Source organism: Pogona vitticeps, chromosome 1, assembly GCF_051106095.1.
Source record: "Pogona vitticeps strain Pit_001003342236 chromosome 1, PviZW2.1, whole genome shotgun sequence".
In the NCBI taxonomy this organism is placed as follows: domain Eukaryota; kingdom Metazoa; phylum Chordata; class Lepidosauria; order Squamata; family Agamidae; genus Pogona; species Pogona vitticeps.
The window spans coordinates 82,003,163-82,021,610 of NC_135783.1; the positions used below are offsets into that span (position 1 = coordinate 82,003,163).

Below are 18,448 nucleotides of genomic sequence, written 5' to 3' on the forward strand. Positions count from 1 at the left end.
AAAATTTGTCCCTCTTCCCTTTCACGTTCCCCAACCGCCTGCTGCCTCTTTTCTCCCACTCGTGGTCTAAAAAAGAAAGAAAGAAGAAAGGAATCAGAAACAAGGCACAGGAAAACAAGGCATCTCCTAAACCACACCGTCTCCTTCTTTTACTTCTGGCCTGTTGTGGAACCAATGAGGACGAAATAATACAGCTAAAATGTGGGAAGGATGCGAAAAGCGGCTCAGCCACACTCGCTCCTCTTCTACCTTCCAAGCCTGGTTTCAAAAACGGATGAATGTTCAAGAGAGCGAGAGCGACAGAAAGTATACCTCAGGCACGCATGCGCCGACAAGATATCACCAGGAAACCCGACGGATTTTAGGACCCAGAAGGTCCTAAAGGGAGGAGGGGGGCTTCTGGAAGTGAAGGCCTCGGAGCTCTGCCATTCAGCGCCGACGGAGGGGACTTATTCCGCGTCCCGCGTGGGTAAAGCTGCCGGTTGCCGCGACCCTCTTATTGTTAATAACATAGGTGCGTGGGAAGGGCGTTACGGGCCTTTGTCCCTTTGCTGGGCAGCGTCCCAGTTTGTGCTGCCCTAAAGCTAAATATTTCCATTAGGGTCGCGCCCCCGCCTTCCGTGCCAGAACTGCCTTGGAAACCGGCCGTGGGATGATGGCTGGAGCGCTTACGGGGAATAACGAAGTCTCTCCATCATCCACCACCCCGAAAACTTAGATTTTGGGAGGGTGCGGGTGCGGGTGCAGAATCCGTGCCAATTTCTTGGCAACTAATTATTCTCGAATGGGGGGGCAGGGAAGGAGATTGACCGGTGGTGGTGGTGGTGGGGCTCCCCAGTCGTAAACTGGTGGCGCGCCTTAACTGGGGCTGACATGGTAGTGACTTCGGGGCACGGGCACCGACATGGATTTGTTTATTTCATGGTGAAACTGCCCAGCTGTGCTGCGCGGTTGGGATCTGGCTGAATTCTCAGCGTTGCCAGGACGCTGTTTGTTGAAGACAGTACAGATCTGACTTTCCTGATTTAAGAGACATGGGGCGGAGCGGGGAGGGGAGAGAGAGAGAGACCTGCTTATGTATATTTTACTAATTCTTGCTGTCTTGGGCATGAGAATGTCGCTTACACAGCCTCTGGTTTTGATCTATACGAGCCCTTGTTCCTTTTTGTTTGGTTATACAGATTTCAGCTTCACTTCAACAAAAGGTGTGTGTCAGCCTTTATGAGCCACTAAGCCCCTGAGAAACCTTAAATAATTAATGACTTTTTTACATTGCTACTTATTTATTGGATGGCATGATAAATTTAATTAAAAATGGGGGTTTAATGTAGTTTAAGATAAAAAAAAAGATATACTTTAGCTGAGCCTAATGATACTTGCCCATTGAAAGGGATTTTTGACCTTAGACCAAAAGCTTCTGCTCATTGTTATGTGGTGCAAGGTCACTTGTTCCAACTTATGGGGACCCTATTAATTAGTAACTTCCAACAGGTCCTTTGGTTAACAGCCCTGCTCAGGTGTTGCAACCTTAAGGCTGTGGCATCCTTTAGTGAGTCATATTTGATCTTCATCTTCTGGTGCTTTCGACCTCCCCCCCCCCCCATTTTTTTGCTTACTACTTATACTATGAAACAAACTTTCAATTTATAAACCATGTAACTTTATGAGTCTGTTGCTTAGCAAACTTATGAACATAGAACACTTGTACACATAGTGCACTGTTTCCAGGAGAAAGATAACTTCTTTAGTCTGTTGTGACAGACATACCCAAAAAAGAATCTTGTGACGCCTCAAGGATTAAAACATTTTGTTCATTTGTTCTCCAGAGCTATCCAAAATGGTAAGCGCAAAATGGTAAGCGCTTATATTTTGCATGGACAGTACTAATTAATATAAGTAGCTACTGTAGGTGGATTTCATCTTGACCAGATATCAATGGGGTTGTATGATGGTAAGAGATAAGAAACACAACATCTTGCATGGATACTGTTGATCTTTGAACTTAAAATAACCCAATAGGTAGCAACATACAGTTGGTTCCTCCAGAGGTACTTTTGTTTCGTGGTCCTCAAAGATCTGTGGCTGGACAGCTCAGTGGCTTAGGTATCTGGCTGTAGAGTCAGTGGTTGGGAGTTTGTGCCTCCTGTAGGTAGAGACAATCTGTGTGGCTTTGGGCAAGCTGTACAGTCTCAGGATGCCCCCAGAAGAAGGGAATGGTTAAACGACGTCTGACTACTCACTCTCTAGAAACCCATGAAATGGGTCACCACAAGTCAGAATCGACAAGGGAACACCATTATAAAAGATCTGTGAACATAAGAGTCTTGATTGAGTAGTAGGGTGGAGAGAAAGAGAGAGTGTGGTGTGAGGGAGAATTTTCAGGGCAGCAGAGAAAAGAGGAGGTGTGGGGTAAGAATGGGACTCATGGGTTTTTAACATGAGTGAAGCAGAGTGCATTTCTTAGTGCTAAATAAAACCCTTCAGTCACTAGTTGAACAGTCCTTTGTGTTCTATGCTGCTGGGGAAATAACACTCTTGAGTGTCATCCTTAATGTAAAGTGGTAAAATAGGACTCGGAACTCTTGAGTGGTGCTTCAGAGTTCAATCAATGGTATGACAAACAGTAACCAGTCTAGAAATAATAATTATGTGTTGTCAGTTCAACTCCATCTTGTGGCAACCCTTGCAGGATTTTTCAGTTATAAAATACTGAGAAGTGGTTTACAGTGCTTTCTGGTGATGCTTTGGGGCTGTGCAGCTTCCCAGGTTCAGAAAACTGGCAGAGTACATTATTTCATCACACACACACCACTTTAGATGATCTTTGCTGACCTCTCTGTACTCAGGCACGGTGGGGGTTTGAACTCCCCACCCTTGGCTCAGCCAGGCATTCCAGCCCACTAGAACCAGTTCAAACCTACAAAGACTTTCTGTATTGTACCTAATAGTTTGCCTTTTGTTATAGGTTAGGAATTGCCTTAACTAGCAGTACCATTATGTAACATTCTGTTTTTTTATATGCAGAATGAACTACTGGAGAAAGAAGAGTGTAATATGATGATCTACTTTTGAGATACATGAAAATGCCAGCAGGTGCAATTATTGGTTTATGCCATGTTATGTTCAATAGTAAAAATATTGACTGTTATGTTTTAGCAAATAACTACAGTATTCTTAATGCTGAATAATATTTTTGAATGCAAACCTGGCCATGATGGTGTTTGTACACTGAGGGTAACTAGAAGTGTATGTTGATATTGAATGTCTGGTGAAAATATTTTCTCTTCTTTCAGAGGTAAAATGGCCCAGGCTACATTGCCCATAAGCTGCCTAGAGTGGTCACATTTGACCAGATAGGCGGGGTATAAATGAAATAAATAAATAAAAATAAATAAATAAATGTTGTTTTATAATTGGGCCAAACAAGCCATTATGACCCATGGTTAGAGATGTTGGAAGTTGTTGGGGGAGGCAGGAATAGCAACACTGTAAGAATGGAATTCACATCATATCAGTGCAGTGTCTGCTTCAATATTACGTTCCATGTGCAGAAATGGAACTACGGGTCCCCACTGTAAGTCTGTATTCTGCCATTTCTATTTTCACATGGAGGAATGACATAGGAAAGATAGGGTATTTGCTCACACTCTCTGTGTTCAGCAGTAATTGTGCCATGAAATTGGTTAGCCTACATTACTTTCCTACATTGGATAAAGAGAATCATTGGATTGTGCTGTAAAGTAGAAATGTCCAGTAGTCTGTTTTTTTCTAATAAATTAATTAACCTTATCAATCATTACTTATTGTTTCCACAAGAGAGTGAGGCCAAAGCAAAAACCAAGGTTCGTTTTGAAGAAATATTCAGAAGTCATGCTGCCTTAACCAATAAAAATAAATCTAAGAAGAAACAATTAAGTGTTCCAGAGAATATTGTGGTGAGTTGGATAAGCTCTGAATGTACAGTTGACTGTTTTAGTTACATAGGTTTTGCTAGAGCAAAACATATGTTTTAGAACTCTGTCCTTTAAACTGTGTGTAATCATCTGGAGTGTTGTTTGTAGCATCAGCTCCTTTTGAAGGAGGGAAGTTGATGGGGTTTTATGATTTCCCAGGGCCAACCATTTCCATCTTCGTTAATGGATGGATACATTAAAAGTTTGCTGAAATCTGGAATCTTTTTATGTTTGTATAAATTCCATCTGTTAGTTGCCACTTAACTTCTAAGTGAGTCTTTATTGTTCCCAGTGTACATAATAAAATTAGGCATGTACCTAAATGTTAATGTTAAAATAATTGCTTGCAATTTATAAGTAGTATTTTGTTTTTGTTTTAGCTTGAGACATTAACAAATCAACTTGATCCTTCCAAAGAAGGTGAAAATGATGAAGTAAATATAAACAGCGCATATAATCCAGAGGAAACCAATCCACAGTTTACAAAAAACAAGCTTGGAAACAAAGCCTTGATTCCAGAAAAAATAAATAATAATGTTGTTAGTGCAGAGGAGAGCAAGCAAAAGAAGTCTAAGAACAAGAAGAAAAAGACGGAATTGCCAGAACAACTTAATGAGGAAGAACAGCTATGTGAGACTGAGTTGAACAGTTTTGAAAAACAGATTCATGTTTTTTCAAAGAAAAAAGCAAAAAGTATATTACAGGCAGATTCACTTCATCAAAAAGAGGACAGCAACATAAAAGGTGCCTTGAACGGAGTGAGGGTTATATCTGAATTAGATGAGGAGGAACAGCTAATCCAAGCCTATGAACAGCAAGTGGCTGAGGAAGAAGCAAATGCAATTAAGAAGAAAATTAAAAAGAAACTTAAGGAACAGATGTCTGAATTCACCTCCGGTGTTCAAAGCCATGAAGTGGTATTGAACAATGAAGTGAGCAAAAAGAAGAAAAAGAAAAAAGAGGTACCAGTTATATCTGAAGCTCAAACAAGGTATGGTGGCAAACAGAAAATCAATGTAGATTTTAGTCTTTTAACAGCTCTTTGACTTTTTGTTGTTGTTGAGATGGGAATGAGTTGTGTGGTTTTTCTTCACTCTGATGTTTTGGGGAAAATATAATGGTGTTCCATTATCTGAAAACAGATGTTCAGTGTATCATTTCTCCCTCTGAGAAAGTTATGCCTTAGGCTGTAGAGAGGATATAATTGACACAGCGAATAGCTGATACTTTAGGACTGTGTTGTGATTTAGTAGGGAGTGCAGGGTTTTTAACTTAGTGCTTTTCCTGGGAGTTCAAGCAAAAGTTTTACCTGATTTCTCCTCCTTCCAAGCTCTGTTTCCTGGCAGCCTGCCAATTCCTGAGAAAATTCTTATTGACATGGTTAATTCTGGCTCTTAATAAATGATTCTCAGACATACACTTCCTGATTCCTCCCCAGCTTGCTCATGACTGCCATTTGTTGTGAAAATGAGTTGCCTGGAAACAGATTATCATCTGCCAGGAGTGACCAAAGATGGACAACTTTGGTAGCTCCCAGGACCCTCTGGCGCTGGACACAATATCAAAAATGGAGTTGGAGGGGGGAGAAATGATATAATGTCTTGTTCTGGGTTTTAGAAATTGGTATTTGTAGATGTGTGTTGAACAATGGAGGCATGGGCCCTGCAACCTGCTTAAAGGGTAAGTTGCTGTTTCTGGAAACCTCCAGAAGCAGCAATGCACTTCCCCACCCCTCCCAGGAAAAACATTTTAGTTGGCAGCAGGAAGTCCAGGCTGCAAAAACAGCCCCGAGGCCCACCCCCCACATAGCTGCAGACATGTGTTTCGTCCTAGGACCATACTTGCATTGGGCAGAATAAGTTAGCTGTCTCAAGCAGCAGATTTTGAGTGTCTTGAAAGGAAAGCAAATTAAAGATGATTGCACTTGTTATGTTTTTACTGCCATCACTGAGAAAGATGGTTGCGGGATTTCCTGTGTTGTGGGATTGCGCTTGAATAGCCTGACTGGGTTGGATACTGTGTACTTTGACTTGAGAACGTGAGAAGGAGTCCCAGTTGCTGCCTTGCATAGTGTAGCATAATGTCTTCTGCCACCCTACTTAGTGAATTATACTTCCATTTTCATGATAATTGGCTTTCCCACCATGTCATGTCTTCTAACTATATTGAAACCAGAAATGCAAAGGCTTAATTTGGTGAAGAGAGAAGATGCATTGCTTACACTTCCTTCCTCCAACACTAGGCTTCTCTCAGCAAAGACACTTCAGAAATTAGAGTAATTTATTTTTAATGTTTACATTGGTTCTTTTTTCTTCTGCCCAAACCCAGCTCCTCAGCTGGTGGGAGACAACAAGCACTTCTTGCTTGCATCTCAGACAGGTTGAAGGTCTAGTTTTGGAAAGTTCTGGTGGAAGTGTTGCATTTAAACATACCCTTATTAACTGCAGAACATATTTTATTATGGTGCCATGCCCTTCTCTGATCTACATAGTGGCCCGGAGGAAGAAAGTAATGGCAAAAATAGGTCACTGGAAAGACCACTCATATCAAAGTTTAAAGAAGATGTGGTAACAGAGGAACAGGAGTTGGTGGAGCAGACTGAACAACGAAAATCTAAAGGAAAGAAGTCAAAAAGGAAATCCAAAAAAGGTTTGTGTGTCTGGAATCCAAATCTCCTTAGCATGTTTTCATGAGAGTGAGGTCTAATCTACATGATATGCTTATGTGATGGTTGTCCAGATTTCATCATCTCTTGTGGCAAAAGTCTTATCAGAACCTTTCCATATATTTTCTATTGAGAGCAGGAGCAGACCTTCCAATCCTGTGTTGACTGGCAGCATATGCGAAATAGTGGCTGAATTTGTCTTGCATAACTTACACTGGTGTAGTAGGAATGACATCTCTGGCAGCACCAGATGGCTGCTTATTAAAGAGACCCTACTTCAGTTCTCCATTGTTTCAGCTTTGTCTCATTGCATGTGACTATCCTGTGACTCTTTTAATTAGTGGGATCTGCCGAAGTCACCACTTGTTCTATGCTGGCATAAGTTTATGGAAGAGGATTTTGACCAGTCATTTGTATTCATGACAGCTGTTTCAGATAAACTCTTTGCAGAAGTCTTGTGCAATACAGTATACAGTAAAGGAAAAGAAATGTGATAGCAAACATAATTTGATTTATGGATTTCTGAAGATTGGCTGGTTCACATATTGCATGGAAACCATGCTTATAATGAACATCCACATCCAGATGTGGATTGTGACCAGTTTGAACTTACAGTAGTAGTGAGAAGACTGCACTCCCAATACAGAAATTCCAGCTAAAGAATAATTTCCCATAAAACTTCTCAAAGTATTGCCCCCCCTTTTTAAAAACTGTTTTGTTAATAATTATTTGTGAAACTGTTACATATACCTGGTAAGGGAGTATTTTATTTTATATTAATTGTTGGCAAGGACCAGTCCTGAACTCACCTAGAGCCATGTTTTGTCAACAGTGGTGGCTCCATAGCTGGAGGATTTGGTGGGCACCATATTTGGTGTGGCTTCTCCTTTCTAAAGCCCACTGACCTGAGGGCTTTCCCGCATGCAGAATTCAAATTGGCCAGTGGGATTGGCAGCAGGAAATAGCAGTTCTCCAGGTGATCTGGAAGGACAGGGTTTCCAGTCTGGTCTGCCTGGGAAACATAAATTGTGTTGCCAGTCGCTGCGGATCTCACTTTGGCTTTGAAGCATCTCTTGCCCACATTCCCTCTAAATTTACATTTTTGGGTACTCGCTAAAGACTGTAGAGCATGATTGGTTATGAGCTTTATTGTTATGAGCTTGTAGTTGAGAATTGTTAACTACTTGTAACAACTTGGTTGGAAGCAATTTGTGGAGCAGGAGGATGGATCTAGGCGGTAGTGCAGGGCGCTCCCCTAGGTGGACCCTCTTGGTGGGTTAGAAGTGGAGAAGTCATGTACATGCCTAGCTGAGGGACTGTTGTCTGCTTTCCACCCTGTTGAGGGACAAACGGGGCCACAAATAGCTTATGTCCACGGGCTTAACCCTAAATATGTCTCCTTTGGCAGCATTAGATGGCAGGTGAGGATCTGTCTTCCATGCTAGCATCAGGGCTATTGGCAGCTGTAACCAGTAAAGTTGTGGCCAATTTTGTACAAAAAAAATTAAATTTTGTCTGTATGTTGTCACTTTGTGCTTTGGCTCTACACCATTAGGCTTGCTGACAAATCTGTTCAGAATGGAACCTGGGATTGTAAATATACTTTATATGGAAAACATTTTTTTCTGCTTCCACTTGTGGAATGCTGAACAATATTTGTCTAATACATTATATACATGTACCTAAATCAATATGCAGTTGATAGTGAATTGATATTCATAGGGTATTGTGCGTAAAGGAAAGTTACTTAAGAACACTGCACAGCTTTAATTTAAATAGTAATTAGCTCTTATTGGATGCTTTGTTCTCTTCCTAGCACTTGAAGATGATCAAGAAAACGCTGATGAAAAATTATCACAGGTGGCTTCTGGAACTGTTTCAGCAGAACTAAAGCCTGCTTTCGATGATAGCCTTGTTTTAGGTGTTTACATTCATCGAACTGATAGGCTTAAAACTGACCTTATGGTGTCACATCCCATGGTCAAGATTCATGTGGTTGATCAGAAAAGTGGCTTATATGTCAAGAAAGAGAATAGGTAATTTTACTAACTTCGAAGTTTTATTTCTGTTCTTATTATACCTTAATTTGTCCCTGGTCTTCCAAATGTTCACATTAGTGTTGACAACCTGGAACCATGTCTTTATGTGTGTTTTAAAATAAGAACAGATGAATTTTCACAGCAGTAGATAATCTAGTTCTCCAAATGGATTTGAACAAATGTGTGGTAGAGCTAGAAGTGTTTGTGTAACTAGAAAGAGCATCTATCTACATACACATGTCTTTTGCAGTACAACCATTGTGCTAGGCTGCACAACCTAGAGGTTGTCTAGTTTTAAAAGGACGTTGCATGTAGAAATTAAATTACTATGTTTTAGATTGTTTGCTTTAAATTGTAATAGGCAACTTTGGTGTTTTCCATCCTAAAACTCTCTGGGAGTTGCACAGATCAGCAAAAAATGCAGAAAAGGCAAAACAAGAAGTGGCTGCAAGTCCTTTTCTGGTTTTTAAAAATGAGTATTTGCTTGTGTTAAATACTGTAATGGAGAGAGCTGAAGTTATTTAAAAATCAACACTTCTGAAGACTTCCAGGAGTGGCAGCTTACCTTTTCAATCTCAGAAAATAGGACATAGGAGACTACTGGGGAAAGCAAAAACAGCTTGGGGAAATTGTATATAGTCTTGAGACTGCAGTTAGCTCACCACTGCTGTCAGGTTTTCTTCTAGTAAGGAAGTAATGTTATGTTCAACTTGATCTGAGGCAGAATCATTTAGATTGTACTTTGTGAAGCTGTGGATTTTGCCTAGAATAGTCCTTGAGACGGGACAGCAGATTCAAACATACTACAGCTAGTTGACACTCAAAGATCAAACACTTAATTTCTCTGCAGCATGAATGATCTCTTAATTACTCCTTTTGGCAAAGAAGTACAGCTAGACTGAACAACACTTACTCGTTTTAATACAGCAGCCGGCCAGTGTCATCGTTCTATGAACAAGAGACAGTTGGACATATTCTCCCCATTATGACCCAGCCTTATGATTTCAAACAATTTAAATCAACACTTCCAGAATGGGAGGAGCAAATCATATTCAATGAACGGTTTAACTATTTTATTCAAGATGCTGAAGAAAGCCCAAAAGTGATACTGTTTTTTGAGGTATGGACTTAATCTTTGACCTCTTAAGTTTTATCATGTCCTGTTTAATTTTTGCTAGTATCTTTTATGTGTGGTTTGATGCTAATGAAATAAAGTATTTCAAAGAAAGGTAGTACTGTACTGAAATGATGTTATTAGATCCGTTACTTTCCTAAATCATCTTTATAAAGAAAAGAACCCATTGAGTCCAGCCTCTTGTCAATGACCATTAAGGTTTTCCTGGCTGCCCCTGCAGAGCTTTTTTAATAGTACCATTTAGTCTTAGTGAATTTTAAGGTAATGTCTAGGCTGTGAGACAATAGTGGGCTATAGTTTCTTTTAAGCTTCTCTTCCCATGTAACTCTCATAGGAATTCCTGGGTGGTGGGGAAAAAAGCAGATCGTGTCTCTAGAAGGCTGTCTAACACAGTATCAGCTAGGATGCTTCCTTGATCCTTAATGAATCCATTCTGTCCCAAGTCTTTCTTATAAGAAGATCCCCGTCCACTGTCTTTCATGGCTTCCAGCCTTATTCTGACCAGCTTACAGGAGGGACTTGAGTTTCTGTCATTCTGGACATAGAGAGTTACAGAAACTTACCATATGAGGCATTTACTAGAAGAGTTGCTTGCCCAAGGAAAAGAGCATGTAGAATGATTTGGAAAATATGTGCTTATCTGCAAAAGAGTTGATACGTATGGGCATGTGCTTATCAGAATGTGAGCTAAATGTAACTTTGGTATGCTTCCAGATCCTTGATTTTTTAAGCATGAATGATGCAAAGTCCAAGTACAAAGGTCAAGCTCATGAAAGTGGCTTTCGGAAAATCTGTTGGGCATTTCTAAAGGTATTTAAGAGTTTGTTTGGTTTTAATGGAAACATTTTACTGGAGTATTCATATAATCCCTAAGCAGAATCAATTTGTGAATGGAAACAACTTGCGAGCATGACACACCCCTCCGCAAGCGAGACACGCCCATCCGTGAGCATTACACGCCCACCCACGAGCACGGGTGCCCCCACCCCCCATGCATAGAGTCCGCACACACCCCCAACCGGTCTGCAATCCGAAAATGGTTGGGGATCCCTGCTTTAAATGATTATAGCTTGACGGATAGACCTACAGTATACATTTTCCCTGCTTCACAGACAAGCCATAGTTTCTATACTGTGTTGCTTTTCAATATGATTTTGCACAGATAGCTGGAATAGTAGTAAAATTATTGACTTAAATTGCCATATTACAAACAATTATGTTACTTGGTCTGTTAGTGAAAGGAGTAACGTGTATATTTTGACATTTTTAGCTTGTAGGTGCAAATGGAGTTCTGAATGTTGGTGGAAAACTCCGTCTTCAGCTGTATTCTCCTCCAAGGAACAGGTCACAAATCAGTACTGTGGAAGTTTATGACTGGTGGGCAAAATATCCCAGAATCCATTATCCTTCGACACTCTATGTAACTGTGAAAGGCATTAAACTTCCAGATCATGTAAGAGAAGTTGTACAGGGGCCATAAAAATTCACTGATGCTTCTGTTGATTTGATGTTGAGAAGTATTTTTAATTTGTTCTTATTGTATGGTCCTTCGTAAACTAGCAGTGAAAAGGAAATAATCAGCATTTTATTTGGGTACTCCCATCCATTTTGTCCTTTTCAGTATTTTTCTGTCATTTGGCTGCCGACTTTTGTAAATAAAGTGTTCATCAAGTATTTTCAGTTGCTTCTTTTACTTCGTTTGGTGTCAATATACTGAAGCTACCTGCAAAATTCTAGAATACACACAGTTTTGTTTTCCATATTTTTTGAGCTGGTTTATTCTGAAGTTTCGGAGTATTTGGCTATGCTTTGCTCTAGCGAGCTCTCATAAGTGAACAGAAATACAGTGGTGCCTCGCTTAGCGATTGCTCCGTTGAGCGACAAAATCGCGTAGTGATGCTGTTTTTGCAATTGCAAAAGCGATCGCTTTGCGATGTTTCCTATGGGGAAAATTCGCTTTGCGATGATCGCAGGGAAGCGATCCTCGCAAAGCCCCCATTTTCGGCCAGCTGATCTCCAAAATGGCCACCGGGAAAAAATGGCCGCCCGCTGTTTTGCCTCGCTTTAGAGGCACCGAAAATGGCCGCCGCAATGGAGGATTTTCACTTAAGGTTAGTTTGGAAGCCCATAGGAACGCATTAAATGCATTTTAATGCGTTTCTATGGGCTTTTAAAAATCGCTTAGCGATGTTATCGCTTAGCAGCGATTTTTGCTGCATGGATTATCGCTAAGCGAGGCACCACTGTACATAACTGTTTCCATTCATTATTGCTAGCATTGTCTTGATAAGATCACATTGATACCTTGGTGCTGAAGATAGTGATGAAGGCCAGACGGAATTCTTTTCCGAGAAGAAAATCTATCTTTGGCTGAAAAGTATAACCTCCATGTGCTGACGTCCACCCACTCTGGTTCTCAGCAGTAACGAGAAGCAATGAAACTCCCAGTAGTGTTGCCTCCATGCAACAATCTGGAGCAGCAACGTCAAGGCTCTAGTGTGTCCTCTGAGGCCCCTCCAGTCCACAGTGCATCTTTAAAAACAGAACGTTGCCCACAGAATGGCCAATTATGTCCCAAAGAACTATAGGAAGCAGTTACCTATTCTAGCCTGCAAACCCACCACCCCAAGTAGGCAACAGTCTGTGCTTTCTTTGAAGCAACTGGGAGTCATTTGTATTTTTGGAAAAGGGGATCATATTCCATCCTTGGTACTTGTTAGGGCTGAAAACATTCCTTTCTGAAATCTTGGACAGCCACTGTCAATTGGTGTCAGCAGTAACAGTGCTGGTTTAACTGGATGTCAGCCAGGTTCCTTGAATCGTCCATGTTAACTTACTGTAGATAGGACAGAGGATGGGTGTCTCATCCTACCTCATCAAGAGTTGGACTCTTACTCATTGCCTGGTCCTATTTATGATAATACAAACTGCATACTGTAATACAAACAGAATCTGTGCTTGTTCACTTGGAAGTAAGTTGTAAATTTTTCAGTGGGGATTACTCTCTAGTAAAGGCATTTAGAATTTCAGTCTTAGTGGATCTGTCACTCAGGCATGTTCCCATTCTTTAGCACTATTCTTTAAATGTACTAAGATGCTGCATTCTTTTATGGATATGCTTTAGTATTGTAGCACAAGCCAATTCAACGAATGCTTGTGTTCTCACACAGAAGTAGCTTACAGAAGTAATCTTTGCCATTTGGTATTATTGGGTGGTTCACACATACCTGTGATTCTAGAAGCAAGTAGTGGTTTCAGTTGTCAACAAGCAACCACAAATCCAGTAATCCAGAGTAGTCTCATGTAATTTATTCATCTCCTGAAACCTAATGCATTTGTGACTTCACATATTGATCTGTGAGTCACCAGCTACAGATAAATCAGATTGTGTGTTGGACATGTTAACCAATTCTTGCTGCAATGGACTTTTGATCTGTTTAAAATGTGTTTCATATGCATACTTCAACTTCTGTATTGTTTTGTTAGTCATTATATTGTTCATTATGTTTCATCTGCCAAATTAAATTTGCATTTATCTATTTGCAGGTAGACCCTTCTTTACGTTCTATGATGGCTGTTCAGCAAGAATACCATTCCCCATCATTTTTGGACCTGCAAAGTGAAGTATCCAGAAAGGTTAATAATTCTGGACCAAAAGTGGAAAAGCAAGAAACATTTAAGTGGTCAAAACTTCCAGGACAGGCAAGTGTCAAAAGTACTGTTTATATGTAACCATTGTGAAACTAGCTTTTAAAAAGGTCAAATTGGAAATCGGCTGTCATCCATTGATTCTATTTAATGGTGTAGCAGAATATATATTTTTTATGTAAACAGAAAATGAATGGGTGGCCTTCTATTTGCTTCAGTTATGGAAAATGTCTGCTATAGTTAATATTTGTGTGAATTGTGGAAGTTTTGCAATTGTGACAATTGGGATTTATTGTAGTAAAATATAAATGAACACTGATGTTTAGATTGTTAAATTATGAACATGTTTTAACAAGGGCAAAGTATAGTGTTCAGTATTATATTAGGGTTTTTTTAATTGCCTATGTTCCTCAGTCTTCCTTGTCTTGTTCATCTACCAAATTATTGGTGATGTGGGGGACAATGAAACATTTGAACTCACACATTTCTTCCCTTACTGCATGAGGACATAGTCTTTCTTGCAAGAGGTACTCCAATGGGTCAGGGAGACCCCACACTTTTGGATATAGGCTCCAAATATACTTCTAGAAAACCACAGTAATATATCATTTGGCTATGAGTGTGATTAAACTACTATTTTTATCCTGAAGAAAAAGAAGCTGTAGAGTTGTACTTCGAAATATGTTCCAAATCTGGATAGATGTTGCTCACTCTATTCTTATAAACCCTGCAACAGGCGCTATTTGCCCCAAAAGTTCTCTTTGCCCCCAAAGGTGAGGTTTATGGCAAACAGCAGGTGTAGCAGTGGGTTGAGTGAGCAACTAGTATGTGGCCCAGATCAGGAACACATTCCATACTGGAGTCCTACAGCTACTTGGTCTTCAAAAAAAAAATGGCAGGTATACAGCATGAAGAGAAGACCTTCTACAATCTGATACCACCTAGGTATCCTGGAACACAGCTGTGAGGGTTCAGTTTGCGGGACCTCCCTTTCCCCAAATAAAGTCTGAGACGCTTTTAAATCCAAAGTAGTGTTTTTATTTATTAATTCTGGCAACGGCACAGAAACATCATGTAAACGGGGAACAAACTTCTCCTGAGTGAGGAACGGCTCAAACAGGGGGCAACCACATGTCCACTTCAAAAGGGTTTGTAGGGTGGTGCTCTCAGGGACCAGCCAGAACCCTTTCGGGTTCTTGGGGCACATCATCTCCTGCGTCCGGTATCAGTAAGGGGGTGGTTTCTTCATCCCCCGACCAGCTCCAAAGCGGCGATCCTTCTCCTGGGCTGGCACTCCAAGGTCCAGGTAACACCCCAGTCTCTTCAACTCCTCGAGATGCCATGCCTCTCGCTCTCATTCAGCTGCTTCTTTCTCCTCCCTCAGCTTACGTCGCCACTCCCGGGTTTCAGAATCACCCCAGTAAGATGGGTGCTGTGGGAGTCCTTTTCTCCTACAACTCTCAGCCTCATGCTTTGGAACCCGGACCTGTTCCCATCACCCAGTCCACGGGTCCTGCATCCAAATCAACTCCCAGCCCCTCGGGATCTCGTCCCGGTTCCCTTTTATATCACCCATGCCCGCCTCCACCACAGACCACCCATTCTCCTCTCTTCCCGCCATTTCAGGATAGGTCTGGGTGGATACTGTTAACCCCTTCATCGTCTGGGTTAAGTCTTGGTTATCAACTCGTCGATGCACGGGCCTAGGAGGAATAGGAGGTGGAGATGTCTGAGTCCCCTTGGATGGTTTGGGGAGAGACGACACTCCAACCATGGCTTCATGACCCGGTTTCCGGGTTCCACAACAGCTCTCAGAACAAACTGATAGTCAGTGGCTCCAGCGTTTCAAATAAGGGACTTGCTCAGGCCTTTGTCAGAATTAAACCTGAGAACTTTTGTGTGCAAAGCTTAGCTAGAGATATGATAATAGGAGTTCTGTTGCAAAGAATTCAGAAAGCACCAAGTTGGGAAAGGCGGCTATAATATGTATATTGACCCTTGGCGCGTGTTATCATGTGTTTGTGATGTGGCAAGTGAGAAAGGGGCAGATTATGAATAAAGCATGCAAGTCTGAGGTTTGCTTCCAATTCCATGTAAAATCTCAGGAAAGGGGTACTGATATTTATTATGGTATGTTTATTTAGGGGATGTAAGACATCCTGAGGTAGTTTGCTTTTTTCTCTGATTTTAGGATGTCCTTCTCCAGTACAGAAAAATGAAAAAGATGTATAAAGAGGCAAACAGATCCTTCTGTATCATAGTTTTTTTACACACACACACACACACACACACACACACACACACACACACACACACACACACACACACACACACACACACACACACACACACACACACACACACACACACACACACACACACACACACACACACACACACACACACACAATTTGTCACTTCAGGACAACGCTTCATGCGTCTTAGGTTGATTCTAAACTGTAATCATTCATGTAATAATGCATTTTTTGTTTTTAAATTAACCCTGTTTTTCACTGTAATGAATGAATGAATACAGTTAATCCTCTGGAAATAGTTACAGTTACTGTTAATATACATGTATGCAAATAATGCTTTACTTTGAAAATGCAGGTTTGTCGCATACCAAACAAGTATCTGTTTTCCCTGCGAACAGGAGATATGGGATGTTTCTGTATTAGTTTCTCTGAAGATGGCAGGACATTAGCAGCAGGTTGTGCTGGAAGATATGGTTATCCTGTTCTTTGTAAGTTATACTCTCAAGGCATATTTTGATTTTAATTCAGAAAATGTTTTGTCTGCTTTTTTTCCCCCCTGAAAAGGACATGCATGCTACTTTTGTTGTGTGGAGAGGAATTTTTAAAAATAAAGACCAGGATCAAAATATCGATGAACAGAATATTATATATATGCTAGAAGTTTTCCCGCCAAACCTGCATGCAGAAGTGCATTCCTTGTGTGGGAGCCAAGCAATGTCTGGAAAATTTCGTTATCAATAGTATACGTCTGTATGCTGTTTGTAATAATTAGTGATTGGGACCCACTTAAAATTGGAAAACATAATAATAATGTTGTAAGAGTAGAAGAAAGGCAGGTGAATAATATACTTGTTGCAAGTTTGTTCATAGGGGATTAGAATGGAAAAATGTTTCTTTGTCTTTTGAAGAACACAGATCTGGTAAAAATCTGACCAGCCCTTTTTCTTTAAGTTAAATAAAAACAGCATTCAGTCAGTAGATTCATTTTACCTTCCCACCACTACTATCTCCTGTTAATGTTTCTTTATCACTGTTTGTGATATAGATGTTGCATAGCCCTAACATCATTTATTCACAAGTCAGAGTATTTAGGGTCTAGGCAACTATAACATAGGTTTTGATCAGATGTAATGTTAAAACAAACGTATTGTGCCTTTCCTCTAACATGTTTAGATGAGAGGTGTTAGATATAACTGGTGTCTGTGACATCTCCAAGTCAACTCATCCCCTCTGTGCTTATTTTTAAACAAAATAAAGTGATGTGTTGGTTTTAAAATAAATGTATGTGTGGTACTTTCTCCAATAAAAAAGCAATGTGGTCTGCTTCAAACTTATTTATCTATTATAGTGAAGTATTTCTGACCATACGATGTCAATAGATCTGGGTAAAATTACCTTATGGTAAAGTAAAACATCCAAACTTTTAAAATAATCTAAAACACTTTAAAAAGGATTAAAACTGTTTCAACAGAGCAGAAGCCAGCAAACTGGAAGATTGGAAACAAAGCCATGATCTCCCTGGGTACCAGATGCTCAGGAGACTAGTCAGATCTTACCAATCTTTTTAAAAATGGCTTTGTTTTCATCCTGCAAGATGGACAGAAAGACAAAAAGGTTGGATGAAGGGATATGAATGCATAAAGGAAGACAGAGCAGATGTAACCAGATGTATACAGGCTAGGATGATTCATGAAGTGTAATGGACAAGGGAATGGCATGGAAAGAACCCTGGGTGTTGTAATGTGAAAAGGAAATGAATGGAGCTGTATAGAAAATGGTACTGTACTATGAGCATTAGTGGCTGTTGCAGTATTTGTGGCACCTCGGCATTGCTTGTTGGTGAACAGTTATCAAATAATAGAGCTATACAGTACTTGAAACATAATTCTGTCCTTGATTTAGGCCTGATTTAAGTCCTTTTGAGCTGGATGGATGGCTCAGTGGTTTAGGTATCTGGCTGCGGAGCCAAAGGTTGGGAGTTCAATTCCCCCTGGAGCTTTCTGGGAGAAGAGCCAGCCTGGGTGGCCTTGGGCAAGCTGCAGAGTCCCAGGGCGCCCCCAGAAGAACGGAGTGGTGCACCACTTATGAGTACTCTCTACCTGGAAAGCCCTGAAAAGAGTCATAAGTCAGCATTAACTTGACAGCACATGATTATATCTTTTTAAATTACTTAGGCATGTTGTATATCATAATCATCCTGCCACTAGATGGCAGAAGATACATTCGCATATATAGACTAAGCTTTGTGTTGATAGAATTGAATAGTTAATGTTCAAAGATAATGAATTTCCCTTGGAAAATGTCTGACTGTGTGGTGGTTATTTATTTATTTATTTATTTATTTATTTATTTATTTATTTATTTATTTACTTACTTACTTACTTACTTACTTACTTACTTATTTATTTATTTATTTATTTATTTATTTATTTATTTATTTATTTATTTATTTATTTATACAGACCCCAATATCTAGTGGCCTTGCCACTACTCATTATTATTAATACCAGTTATATGATGTGTGTTGTCAAAGTAAAATGATTTTAAATGATTTTCCCGCCAACCTAGCGGTTCGAAAGCATGCAAATGCGAGTAGATAAATAGAGACCACCTCGGTGGGAAGGTAACAGCGTTCCGTGTCTAAATCACACTGGCCATGTGACCACGGAAAGATTGTCTTCGGACAAAATGCTGGCTCTATGGCTTGAAGAGCGGGATGAGCGCCGCCCCCCAGAGTCGGACACGACTGGACA

At 40.4% G+C, this 18,448-nt stretch overlaps 1 protein-coding gene across 9 annotated transcripts in view; it reads left to right on the forward strand.

Annotated features, from left to right (window-relative positions):
* Window positions 1–357: 357 nt before the first annotated feature.
* Window positions 358–18,448, forward strand: part of AHI1 (Abelson helper integration site 1) — a 110,537-nt gene continuing 92,446 nt past the window's right edge. For 5 of the 9 annotated variants that reach the window (XR_013540611.1, XM_072996450.2, XM_072996454.2 and 2 more), the window contains exons 1-11: window positions 371–514; window positions 3,025–3,093; window positions 3,817–3,935; window positions 4,334–4,944; window positions 6,445–6,602; window positions 8,435–8,654; window positions 9,585–9,777; window positions 10,507–10,602; window positions 11,063–11,245; window positions 13,339–13,494; window positions 16,051–16,183. Coding sequence is in view for 8 of the 9 variants with exons in the window: in XM_072996450.2 (XP_072852551.2) it covers window positions 3,078–3,093; window positions 3,817–3,935; window positions 4,334–4,944; window positions 6,445–6,602; window positions 8,435–8,654; window positions 9,585–9,777; window positions 10,507–10,602; window positions 11,063–11,245; window positions 13,339–13,494; window positions 16,051–16,183 (1,885 nt within the window). In the remaining variant the exon portion in view is untranslated. Of the gene's footprint in view, window positions 515–1,120; window positions 1,206–3,024; window positions 3,094–3,816; window positions 3,936–4,333; window positions 4,945–6,444; window positions 6,603–8,434; window positions 8,655–9,584; window positions 9,778–10,506; window positions 10,603–11,062; window positions 11,246–13,338; window positions 13,495–16,050; window positions 16,184–18,448 lie in introns of those variants that run through there. The other 4 variants (XM_072996452.2, XM_078383334.1, XM_072996451.2 and 1 more) reach the window with 3 other exon arrangements.